The sequence below is a fragment of the Mesoplodon bidens genome, assembly GCF_964165515.1.
Source record: "Mesoplodon bidens genome assembly, chromosome: 18".
Taxonomy (NCBI): domain Eukaryota; kingdom Metazoa; phylum Chordata; class Mammalia; order Artiodactyla; family Ziphiidae; genus Mesoplodon; species Mesoplodon bidens.
This window is the reverse complement of record NC_138175.1, coordinates 47,534,690-47,546,573: the sequence shown is the minus strand read 5'-3', so window position 1 is coordinate 47,546,573 and position 11,884 is coordinate 47,534,690. Positions and strand designations below refer to the sequence as shown.

At 58.3% G+C, this 11,884-nt stretch overlaps 1 protein-coding gene across 1 annotated transcript; it reads left to right on the top strand.

Moving 5' to 3' along the window:
• Positions 1–445: 445 nt before the first annotated feature.
• Positions 446–11,701, top strand: CAPN12 (calpain 12). Its single transcript, XM_081216028.1, is given in 22 exon segments — positions 446–819; positions 1,079–1,148; positions 1,321–1,439; positions 1,624–1,757; positions 2,630–2,798; positions 3,948–4,022; positions 4,095–4,180; positions 4,251–4,317; positions 4,321–4,325; positions 4,949–5,112; positions 5,194–5,312; positions 5,314–5,424; positions 5,831–5,842; positions 5,959–6,176; positions 6,353–6,395; positions 6,499–6,558; positions 7,088–7,145; positions 7,522–7,592; positions 7,682–7,744; positions 8,413–8,491; positions 11,105–11,236; positions 11,329–11,701. Coding segments are annotated over 22 exon segments (2,337 nt in total). The 5' UTR covers positions 446–582; the 3' UTR covers positions 11,574–11,701.
• Positions 11,702–11,884: the final 183 nt, after the last annotated feature.

Here is an 11,884-nt window from a genome sequence, read left to right as displayed (position 1 = left end):
ATGGACAGAGACAGTGAGGTCAAGATAGAGAAGAGAGATAACAATGGCAGGCAGAGAGAGAAACTGTCAGATGGAGAGACAGAGACAGAGACAGAGAGAACAGCAGTAAAGATGACTCCCTCCAGGATAAAGCAGGCTATAAAAAAGGCAGATCAAAGGCACTAAAAAAAAAAAAAAAAAAAAGATGCCTCTCTCCCCATCCCTGCCCTCCTCAAACCCACAGAGGGAGGCCTGCAGGGACAAGCTGGCAGAGATGCAGCGCCCACACTGACCTCCTTCTAGGCACTCCCACAGCAGCAGCCAGTCCTCCGTCAGCTCTGCCCACCTTCCCTCCTGCTGCTGGCCAAGCCCATTAAGCTGCTACCCTGGCCACAACTGAAGGCCCCACGCCCTGAGGAGGAAAACACTGAAGAGGCATCCTTGCTCCCCGGCACCCCAAACCATCAATTAGTATTAACGAGGGAAGGTTCCTCTCTGCCTAAAGACCCCCATCTGGGCTCAGATGGAGGGAAGGCCCCACCCCCATGACTCAGGAGATTAAAGGGAGGGCCTGGAGCCGGCCTGTGAGCCCACAGTGTCTGGATGGCGTATGGCAGCAAGAGAGTCACCATCCAGCTGGTGAACGAGGAGGCAGGGCCTGGAACCAAGGGCCCAAAGCCCTTTCGGGGCCAGAACTACAAAGCAATCCAAGCAGCCTGCCTGGATGAGGGGATCCTGTTCCGAGATCCCTACTTCCCTGCTGGCCCTGATGCCCTTGGCTATGACCAGCTGGGGCCCGACTTGGAGAAGGCCAAAGGGGTGGAATGGAAGAGGCCCCATGTAATGTGTGGATGGGGGCTGGGCTCCTGGTCTGAGGGAGGAGGTGTCACTGTGGGACCAGCTCAGGTTCAGCAATCCTGGGTCAGGGGAGGCCCAGGGAAGCCAAACGGCTGCCCACAGGTTTTACAAGCCTCTCATGGGGTTGGAGGCGCTCATTACTCCAGAGCCGCGAGGGCAGGAGGGGGCCCAGGCATCTGACCCCCAGCTGCTCCCTCCCTCCCCTTCCTGGCTGAGATCTGGACTCCCCCATCTCCCCCAGGAGTTTTGCGCTGAGCCCCAGTTCATCTGTGAGGACATGAGCCGAACAGACATGTGTCAGGGGAGTCTGGGTGAGACCACTGAACCCATGCTGAGCCCCCAGATCTGGCAGGTTGCAGTGGGGACCCCGACAGCTCCGCCCTCAGCCTCCCCCTGCCCCTCCCTCTCCCTCTCAGGCTCTCCTCTCCTGGTGCCTCGGTCTCCCTCTTTCCACCCTCCCCCAGTCCCAGCCTTTCCTGCCAGGTAACTGCTGGTTTCTTGCAGCGGCTGCCTCCATCACTCTGTACCCACGACTCCTGTCCCAGGTGGTCCCCCCGGGACAGGGCTTCCAAGATGGCTACGCAGGCGTCTTCCACTTCCAGGTAAAGCTCGGTTCCTCTGTTCATGCCTCAGTTTCCCCCAGGGTGACATGGATTTCATAGTTGACACTGTCCCCTTGGGGCTGTAATTCCCGGACTGGTACAGCAGGGTCAGGCGTCAGAGGTTGGGCCCCAGCAGGGTTGGAGGTGGGAAGCCGAGCCCAGGCCCCTCTCCTTCTCCCACCAGCTCTGGCAGTTTGGCTGCTGGGTGGACGTCGTGGTGGACGACAGGCTGCCTGTGCATGAGGGGAAGCTGATGTTCGTGTGCCCGGGTCAGTGGAACGAGTTCTGGGACCCACTCCTGGAACAGGCCTACGCCAAGTAAGGACCCCGACGCCACCAGTGGCAGCCCCAAGTCCCAGCCAGCAAGCCCCAAGCCACAGGGGACACCGGAAACCCCCGACTTCTGGGATCCCCTAGACACCCCGCCAAAGATCCCAAACCAAGGTACAGCCCACAGGACCCTCATGTCATACCATGGCCTGAGGACCTCCAAATCATAAACGCCTCCCTGATTTTTTTGGGGGGGGCGTGCCTTGTGGCATGCTGGATCTTAGTTCCCTGACCAGGGATTGAACCCGCGCCCCCTGCATTGGGAGCACAGAGGCTTAACCACTGGACCACCAGGGAAGTCCCCCTCCATTGATATTTCACACAAAATATTCCTAGATACCCACTGAACACTCTTAATTCTGAAGGAGACTGAAATCTCGTATCAGGCCCCGGAGTCACCAAATCTAAGCAGTCCCCTTGGGGGACCTGTAATCTCAGACAATCTCTCCTGATCCCTTGAGAAACCCAAGACACCTCCAAAATATTGGGTGTAATCCCTGGGACCCTTAAATCTTCACTTTTCCCCATTCTGCAGCTCTGAAATCCCTGACAAACCCCACAGGGATCACCCCCCAAAGCAGACATCTCCCACAGACTCAAAGTGTCAGACACAGCCCCCAGGATGCCCAGAATTCTGACAGAGCTCTTCTGTGACCCCCAAATCACGCAGTCCTGGTGGCCCCAGGAGGCACCAGCCAAATTTCCCAGGGCTTCCCAAGTGCACCCTCCTTAAGAGTCTGCAAATTTGGGGGATAGCCCTTGGGACCTCACAGCCTGAGACAGAGGCCCCCCACATTCCCATGGTTGCCCAAGATACTCGCCCATGCCTCAGACACCCCACCCGAGACCTGCTCCCACAGGCTCCATGGCTCCTATGAGGTGGTGCGGGGCGGCCACATGAATGAGGCTTTCGTGGACTTCACACGCGGTGTGGGCGATGTGCTCTACCTGAGGCAGGACACTCCAGGCCTCTTCTCTACCCTGCGCCATGCCCTGGCCAAGGAGTCCCTCGTGGGAGCCACTGCCCTGGTGAGAGAGTCAGACTCCAATGAAGACCCCCGCCAGGACCAGAGTGCAGTCACAGCTAGAGAGGGGTGGCGTCCTGTGTCTTTCTCCCCTCTGCTTTCACTGTTGGCTTATTGTCTCTCACAAATCTAATGCCAGCAAGTCAAAGGACATTTATTTGCTCTCATGACTAATTAAGCTTCAGGTACAGCTGGATCCAGGTGCTTAGTGGATGTTGCGAATGTGTTTTTCTATTCTTGCTTCTGGGTTAGATTCACTCACAGGCAGGCTTTCCTCTCATGGGCACAAAAGTGGGCCCCACAGCTGCAGGTTCTTCCTACTGCCCCCGGGGGATGTGTGTGTGTGAAAAAAAAAGTGCCTCTTTCTGAGAATTTCAACAAAAGTCTCAGGACTGATTTTTCATGGGCTCAGTTTGGGTCATATGTCCATCTGTGACCCAATCACATATTCATTCACTGAGTCAGTCTAACTCATTCGTTCATTCATTTATTTAATCCTCTACTCAGTTACTGAGTGTCTTTTGCATTTCTCCACCTCTTTTCCTCTCTGTTCTGTATCTTTCGTTGTCCCTGTGTCTCTATGTCTCTCCTCTTTATTTATTTATATTTTTAGTAAATTTTTTGAAAATAAATTTATTTATTTATATTTTTTATTTTTGGCTGTGTTGGGTCTTCGTTGCTGCGCGTGGGCTTTCTCTAGTTGCGGTGAGCAGAGACTGCTCTTTATTGTGGTGCATGGGCCTCTCATTGCGGTGGTTTCTCTTGTTGAGGAGCACAGGTTCAGTAGTTGTGGCTCATGGGCTCTAGAGCACAGGCTCAGTAGTTGTGACACACGGGCTTAGTTGCTCCGTCGCATGTGGGATCTTCCCAGACCAGGGCTCGAGCCCATGTCCCCTGCGTTGGCAGGTGGATTCTTAACCACTGTGCCACCAGGGAAGTCCTATGTCTCTTCTCTTTAAATCTGTTTTGGTCTCTTGTCTCCATCTGCCTCTCTCTCCTTCTCTTGCCTTCACTTGCCAACTCTCAGCCCCTCTCAGAGCCTGGTACCCTTCAGTTAGGTGCTCTGGGTGACTCCTGCTTTGGTGAAAGGAGGTGGGGATGCAGAGGGGAGCCCTGTCCCCCGCTATGGCTCACTGTCCTGTCCTCTTCCCAGAGTGATCAGGGCGAGTACCGTACAGAAGATGGGCTGGTGAAGGGACACGCATATTCAGTCACAGGCACACACAAGGTGAGGAACCCCCAGGGTGGGCTGGCAGGGGGTGTCCCAGCACCAAACCCCCACTGACCACGTCTCCCTTAGGTGTCACTGGGCTTCACCAACGTGCGTCTGCTGCGGCTGCGGAGCCCACGGGGCCGAGTGGAGTGGCCTGGGGCCTGGAGTGACAGGTGGGATGGATCTGGGGTGGGTGGGTGGCTCGGTCCCACCTGCCCACCCCTTACACCTTGGTCTCCCCAGCTGCCCACGCTGGGACGCGTTCCCCGCTGAGTGGCGAGATGCCTTGCTGGTGAAAAAGGAGGATGACTAGTTCTGGTGAGTGGGGGAGGGTCCCCGGTCTGCTTCAGGGAGGGGCGCCAGGCCAGCAGCGTCAGGGAGGGGGCAAGTCCCGCTTGAAGGGACATGGGAGAAGTTCATGGGGGTGGGTCCTAACGTGGAGAAACTGTGCATATCTGTGGTAATTCAGGAGTTGGGTTCTATTTCGGGGAGTCGAATTAGAATTAGCAGTAACATTAGGGAACTTGGAAGCAGAATAATCTTTGGAGGGTTGAAGGGGGATGGGTAATATTTAGGGCAGTTGAGGGAGGCTTGGTGACACTGGGGCATTTCTTGAGATTTGGGAACATTGAGGGGCTGAAGGATACTTACTGGTAATAGAGAATCTGAGGGTCTTGATATTTGGGGGTTGAAGGCAATTTGACAATATCTGGGGGATATTTGTGGATCTTGGCTATTTGTAGGGCATTTCTGAGGACTTGGAGAAATCTGAGGGAGCTGGAGGGCTCTAATTTGAGGGTCATTTCTGGAGACGTGTATTATTTGGGGGACTGAAGTGTACTTGGCGACATTTAAGGAATTTAGGGGCTTTGTAACTTGGGGGGTCATGAGCTATTTGGGGTGGGGGCCGGGCCAGGGTCTGACTGCCGGCCACCGTCCAGGGTGGAGCTGCAGGACTTCCTCTGCCATTTCGCCACCATCCAGGTCTACTCGCTGAGCCCCGAGGTGCTGGTCTCCAGCCCGGCTGGAGGCGGCAGGCACATCCACACCTTCCAAGGCCGCTGGGTACGCGGCTTCAACTCTGGCGGGGGCCAGCCTGGTGCCGGTGAGGCCTGGAGGGGCCCCTGAAGGCAAGCAAGGGGGGCCGTGGCAGGGTGGGTAACCCTGTTTCTTTGTCCTTTACTAGAAACCTGGACTCACCCCCAGTTCTGGCTGACGCTGCTGGAGCCTGATGATGATGAGGAGGAGGAGGACAAGGGGCCCTGGGAGGGCTGGGGGACAGCAGGGGCGCGGGGCCCCGCACTGTGGGGGGCGCACCCCCAAATGCACTGTGCTAATGTCACTCATCCAGTGCAACCGGCAGCGCCTGAGGGCCCAGAGCCTCACATACCTGACCGTGGGCTTCCATGTGTTCCAGGTGGGACCCTGGGCTGGAAGAGGCAATGGGGGGAACACAGAGGCATGGAGGTGCAGGAGGCCAAAGGGGGGATCCGAGGGGGTACAGGATGGGGGCCGAGGGTCAGAGTCAGGAGGCAGCTGAGGAACTCGGAGGTGGGGGTCAAGGAGACACTGAAGGGCTAGGGAGGGCTCAGAAAGGAGAGAAAGGGCTGGAGGAAAGGCTGAGGATCAGGGAGGGGACAGGGAAGCAGAGGGCACAGATGGGAGGGAGGGGGAGGGGTCCGGAAGGCCTGGGGCAGGGGCTTTAGAAGGGGTGGGATGGGAAGAAAAGAGAGGGAGGGGTGTGGACGGAGCCGGAGCAGGGGGACTCTGAGGGGTGGCTGCCTCCGCCTGGCCCTGACTCCCCTTGCTCTTCCTTCTTACAGATCCTAGAGGAGGTGGGTATCAGATAGGATCCCAGATTCCATCCATCTCTGAGCCAGCCCCAGCGGCTGGGACAACCTGGGGGCCTGGGACGCGCTTGGGGTGATGGGTGACCAGTGGGTTTGGACAGGGCGGTGTGGGGGATGCAGTGGGTCGGAGGCTGGGTGGGGTGAACTTGGACGGCGGTGGTCACGCCGCCCTGCCCCCCAGCTGCTGGGACTGTGGGACTCCCCGCGCCGACCGCTCGCCCTTCTGTGCCGGCCGCGACGTGGTACCTAGAGCCGCCCGCGCCAGCGACGAGGCCGACTTCACGCTGCGCGTGCTCTCCGAGCGCCGCCACACCGCAGTGTGAACCGCGATCCCCTGCTCCGCCCCGGGATCCCCTGCCCCACGCCTGGGTCAGCCCAGCGCCCCCAGGATCCCGCCTAGACCCCACCCGAGCCTCAGCTGAGACCCCGCGCGGCCCATATCCCCAGCCGCGGGGTGAGCATTCCCCTCCCCCATCTCCCGTCTGTAATTTGCAGGGAGATAGATGATGTGATCAGCGCCGACCTGCGTGCCCTCATGGTGAGACGCTGCTCTGGAAAGGGGTGCGTGTGTGTGTGTGTGTGTGTGTGTGCTGGGGGGCGGGAGTCCTCTTGGCCAGAACTAAACACCCCCTACCCCACAGGTCCCCTACATTCCCCTGGAGCTAGAGATGGAGCAGCTGTTTCAGGTGCTGGCAGGAGAGGTGAGGAGATGGGGCAGGGCTAAGGGGGTCCCTTCCCTTCCCTCCCCTCCCCTCGCCATGTACCCCTCCCTCCCTTTCTCCCTCATCCTAGACATCTCATTTTGCTTTGATTGCTCAGTCTGTCTGTGCTTAAATCTCATGAGCTTCTTTTCTCAAAATGCTCACAGCTCTTCCCTGCCTCAGGGCCTTTGCTCAGTCTGTACCCTCCCCCTGGACTGCTTTCTCTCCCTTCACAACCCCTGCCAGGCTAAGGCCTTGTCTTTCCAACGTGCCCTGACCCTCCCCCAGGCTGGTCAGCTGCTTGTCCTCTGTGGGCTCCCGCAGCCCAATGCTTCCCCATTGCAGCCCTGACCACTCTGGGGACAGGTCTCACTCCCTTCCTGGACCAGGAGCTCTGAGAGGGCAGGTCTGGGCCTCTCTCAGTGCCTGCTGTGTCCCAGCACCACCCAGCATGCTGTCTGGGCAGCCCCGGGCTGTTTGTTGAATAACTGCCCGAGTGCAGGCTCACAACCGGCTCTCTCCTTACCAGGAGGAAGAGCTCAATGCCCCTCAGCTCCAGACCTTATTAAACATTGCCCTGGAGCCTGGTGAGTTGGGGACCAAGAGTGGACTCCACATAGCCCCCATGTGTGTTAATCCACGATGCTTCTGGGAGTCAGGCCATGGGAACCCTGGGCTCAGCCTGCTGGCGTCTCCCCTGTAGCCAGACCTGTGGGTTCTGTGATAGGACCCGTGGCCAAGGCCATGGCCACGTATAAGCCCATCTTCCCCTACGGAAGTGTAACTGTCCTGAGCACAGACCCAGACCCCCATGCCTGGGTTCAAATCCCAGCTCTACTAGTTTCCAGCAGTCACATGGCTTTCTGCACCTCAGTTTCAGAAAGGATTATTGAGGATAACAATAATCCCTAGCACTTACAATGATGGCCAGTATGCAGGAAGTGCCATTTTTTTTTCCTGTAGCCAGGGCCCATGCACGGACTCCCAGAGAAATCGGGCTCAGGACCTGTGAGCAGCTGCTGCAGCATTTTGGGGTATATGATGGGGGCATTGCCTGGGTAGGGAGGATGGCCTCCGCTTCCCTTCTGGGGACATTGACCTTAACGAGATGCCGCGTCCCCAGCATGGGCGAAGCCTTGACCTGTGCCACTTCCAGCAGCTCTGGGGCCACCTCCTGGAGTGGCAGGTAAGATGGGGGCTGGGCAGGGCACCTCCTTCTGGAGGGAGAGGCACCTTTACTAACATGGGCATAGGTGCTCTGTGGGCTAGCAGGGCCCCAGGGGAGAAGGGGAACTTGACCGCACCATGCCAACCCGGAGGCATCTGGCTGGGATATCCCTGCCCCATACACCCCTTTGTTGTCCCTCTAGGGGCACTAAATAGCTCAAGGATCAAGAGCAGACTTGGATCTTGGGTTGGAATCCCAGCTCCCAGCTCCCAGCTCAGCCCCTTCTGGCTGTGTGACCTGAGGGGCCTTTGCTTGTCTACCACTGGGAGGCGATAATCCCCGCCCCCCACCCCACCCCCCGCCTCTGAATCCCTGTCAGGAGGAGATGGTCCCAGGCCTCCCCACACTGCAAGTGGTAAGCCACTGTTCACTGAGCCCTCACTAAGCCCTTTGTGATTAGAATATCACCTTGTCCTCACAACACCCCTGTTACTGCTGGTACTGTTATTCCCAATTTACTGATTGGGAAACAGACACCCAAAGTGGTTAAGCTGCTTGCACAGGGCAGCCAGGAAGAAAGGGTTGTGGGTGGGAACTCAGGCTGTCTGGCTCCGAGACCTGCTTTCAGCCTCCTTCAGGGTGCTCAGGGGCCTGGGGGTGGGACTGACCAATACCTCCCTGCCCAGGCCACATTTGACAAGTCCGATGAGGACACCTCTGGAACCATGAACTCCTATGAACTGAGGCTGGCCCTGAACGCAGTGGGTATGGACAGAGGTCCTGCGGGATCCTGGGGATGGATCTGCTCCCCCTCCTCCCCTGTACTCCTCCCCTGCCATCCACAAAGCCCACACCTCAGCTGCCCACTCTTGGCAGGAAATGGGTGACCCTGAGAGAGGCCCAAAGGGGAGAATCCTCTGCATGGGGGGAGGAGGGCACTGAGGGTGGGAGTGCGGCCCTCCTGGGAGGGGAAGGGGGGGTTGGGAGCTGGTGGCTGAGAAGCACCAGCCCCCAGGACCTCATGGTAGAATGTCCTGGACTCCTGGACTGCTTGGGTGGCCCTGAGTGCCTGGAGCCTCCATTTCCCTCTCTGTAAAATGGCTAATACACAGGGTGGCCAGCAGGAGCCTGTGGAATGGAGCCCACAGGGTTTAGTGCTGGGGAATGCAGATTCCATGCATGACCACATGCCAGAGAGCCCAAAGGAAGGCTCCCACTGAAAGGCTGAGTTCTTCCAGGAGACGTAGAAAACCCCATTCCATTTGTGTGGGAGCACAAAAATCCTAGCCAATGAACAGAGGCAGAGAGCAACTTTTTCCCTGGGCTACGCAGCTGGAAAAGTGCGTGTGATCCGTCCCCCACCCGACCTTGCGCGGATGGGGTGTGGTCTGGGATCAGACACAGAACTCCCAGACCCCCACCCCACCCCACCCCAGGGCTCATCTGCCACAGCAAAGGGAAGGGTGAGACATGGGGAGATGGGGGGCTGGGGGTGATGTGACCCAGAGTCTGAGAGGCAGGAGGAGACCCTGAGGGGGGAAGTCAAAGGTGCAGGGAGGTGCAGGAAAAGAAGGGAACTCAAGACAGGGGGGAGATGGAGTCAGAGAGAAGATTGGGAGATGTGAGCCTGAGAAACAAGAGTCCCAGGTAGGCAGAAGCAGAGGCGAGAGAGGGTGGGGGAAGGTGGAAGGCTGTACTGTTCACGCGGTATGCCCGAGCGCCTGGTACAAGCCTGGTGGTAGTCTAGGCAGAGGAGTGCTCTAAGGGGCCGGCGTGCTGATGGTACAGACACCCAACAAGCAGAACGTCCAGGAAAGATGGTGAGAAGTCCTACGGTGGCAAAAGGAAACAGGCCATGGTGCTGGGACCCGCAGGGGGTGAGGTGTGGGTTGAGACATGGCAGTCAGGGAAGGACTCACTTGGGTGATGTGTGAACAGAGACCGGAAGGAGGGGGAGTGAGCCTGGGGGACTCCGGGGAAGAGCGGTCCAGATGGGGAAAGTCAGTGTAAAGGCCCTGAGGAGGCTGGTGTGGATGCAGCGGAGTGAACGAGGGGCCCAGTGACGGAGATGAGGACAGGGGGCCAGTGTGGCTGGAGCCAAGTGGGGAGGGGGAGGTGGTCAGAGAGGAGATCGGTGGAGGAAGACAGGAGAGCCCCACGAGGCCTTGGGAGGACAGCTCTTTAAAAATTTTTATATATGTATGAGAGGGAGGAGGGAGAGGCAAGTCCAGGGTCAGGGACTTGTGTGTGAGCCTGGAGCTGACAGGCAAGGGAAAGGTGGTGTGCATGGTGGAGGGAATACCAGGGAGCGGGCCAGCTGGGAGCAAGGTCCGGAGACCCGGGCAATCCTGGGCTGGGGGGACGGACAGGAGAAAGAACCTGCTCCGATCCAATCCTACCCTCTGCCCCACAAACACCCCGAGCCCCGCTCCACTCCAGGCCCTGTGCTGGCTGATGCTGGGGATTCAGTGGTGACCAGAAGCCCTTCCCGGACCTCACCCACCACTCACTCCCCTGCCCAGTGCAGGCGCAGCCAGAGCCACCAGACAGTGACAGCCCAGAGGGCTCAGGGCAGGGATGTGGAGGCCCAGAGGGGTCAGGGCAAGGACGTGAGCTGTGGGACCCCAGAGGAGGAGCTTGATGCTGCTTGCTGGGGGCTGAGTATCTGAGAGTACTTCCTGAAGGAGGCGTGTATCAGAGTAGGAACACTCCAGGCTGAGAGAGGACATGGTGTTCTGGGCGGAGGGAACATCAAGTGCAAAGAAGGCAAGGCAAAGCCCAAGGTCAAGTAGAGGAGGGGGTGGGGAGCAGGAGATGAGGTGCAGCCTGTGCAGGCCACCAGGTGGCTGGGGACAACGGGGGCCCTGGGGAGGGGTAACCAGGAGGTCATGGTCACTAGGGCCCGGTAACCTAGGTAAGGGGTTTCACAAGGACTGGCTTTTAAAAGCCTCTGTTGGATGATTCCTCATCGGAGGTGATTTCTGAACTCCAGAAATCGCCCGATATGGAGCATCAGGAAATTGACTCCATACGGGGCTGACAAAAATGCTTTGCTGCACAGAAATATTCTCTAGTGTCTATTTGCAGAAATCCTGCAGAGTTTAAAGGAATAATAATACCATAGTTATGATGTGCCAGACACTGTCCTAAGCTCTCTACATATAACATCTCCACACGACCTTATAGGGTCAGGGCTATCATAGTCCCCATTTGACAGATAAGGAAACTGAAGGAAACTGAAGTCCAGAGAAGTGAAGGGAGCTGCCCATGGCCTCAGGGCTGGGATGAGGCAGAGGTGGGACCAGGCCCCCCTGGTGTCTGCCTTCCATGGGGAGTCGGGGGGGGGGGTATGACCCTGAGGTGGGGCTCCCGGGGCAGCCCAGGCTCAGAGGCGGCCTCCCCCAGGCTTCCAGCTGACCCAGGCCCTCACTAGCCACTACCGGGACAGCGGCCTGCGCGTGGACTTTGAGCACTTCGTGTCCTGCACGGCCAAGCTCGCCTGCATCTTCCGTGTCATCCCTGGCACTGGTGGGACAGAGGGAGGATGCCTCCATGGTAGGGGGACCAGGGAGGTGGGCGCTCACCCTGCCCCTCTCTGACAGGTCACTGCAGCCAGCACCTGGATGGAGGCAAGGGGGTCGTCTGCCTGACCCACAGACAGGTGAGCCTGGGCTGCAGGGAGGGGTGGCACGGGAGTGTCAGGAGTCCCCTGCTTCATGCCTGCTGTTTCCTCTTGCCCAGTGGATGGAGGTGGGCACCGTCTAGGACCTCAGCCTGGGAGCCCTGCCTTTCCCTTCTCCCAGCCCGGACCAGGGTTTCCTCTACAGGGAGGGGGCTGATGCCCTGACGTTAAGCAGTGATTCAGAGCGTGGCCTTGGGAGCCAGCCTACCTGGAGCTGACTTCTGGCCCCACCACTCACCAGCTGGGTGACACCGGGCAAGTCACTGCACCTCTCTGGTAAATGGGCATGGTAACAGCACCTTTCTCATGCAGGCTGCACGAGTTAGCCCACGTTACATGCTTAGCACAGCGCCTGGCCTGGAGTGGGTCCCCAACAGCACTCCTACTTTCACACACTCATGGGAACAGGGATCAGGGCACTCCCACACCCCACCTCACTCTGGGAAGAGGTGCTCTATCATCGCTCTCCTAAGAGG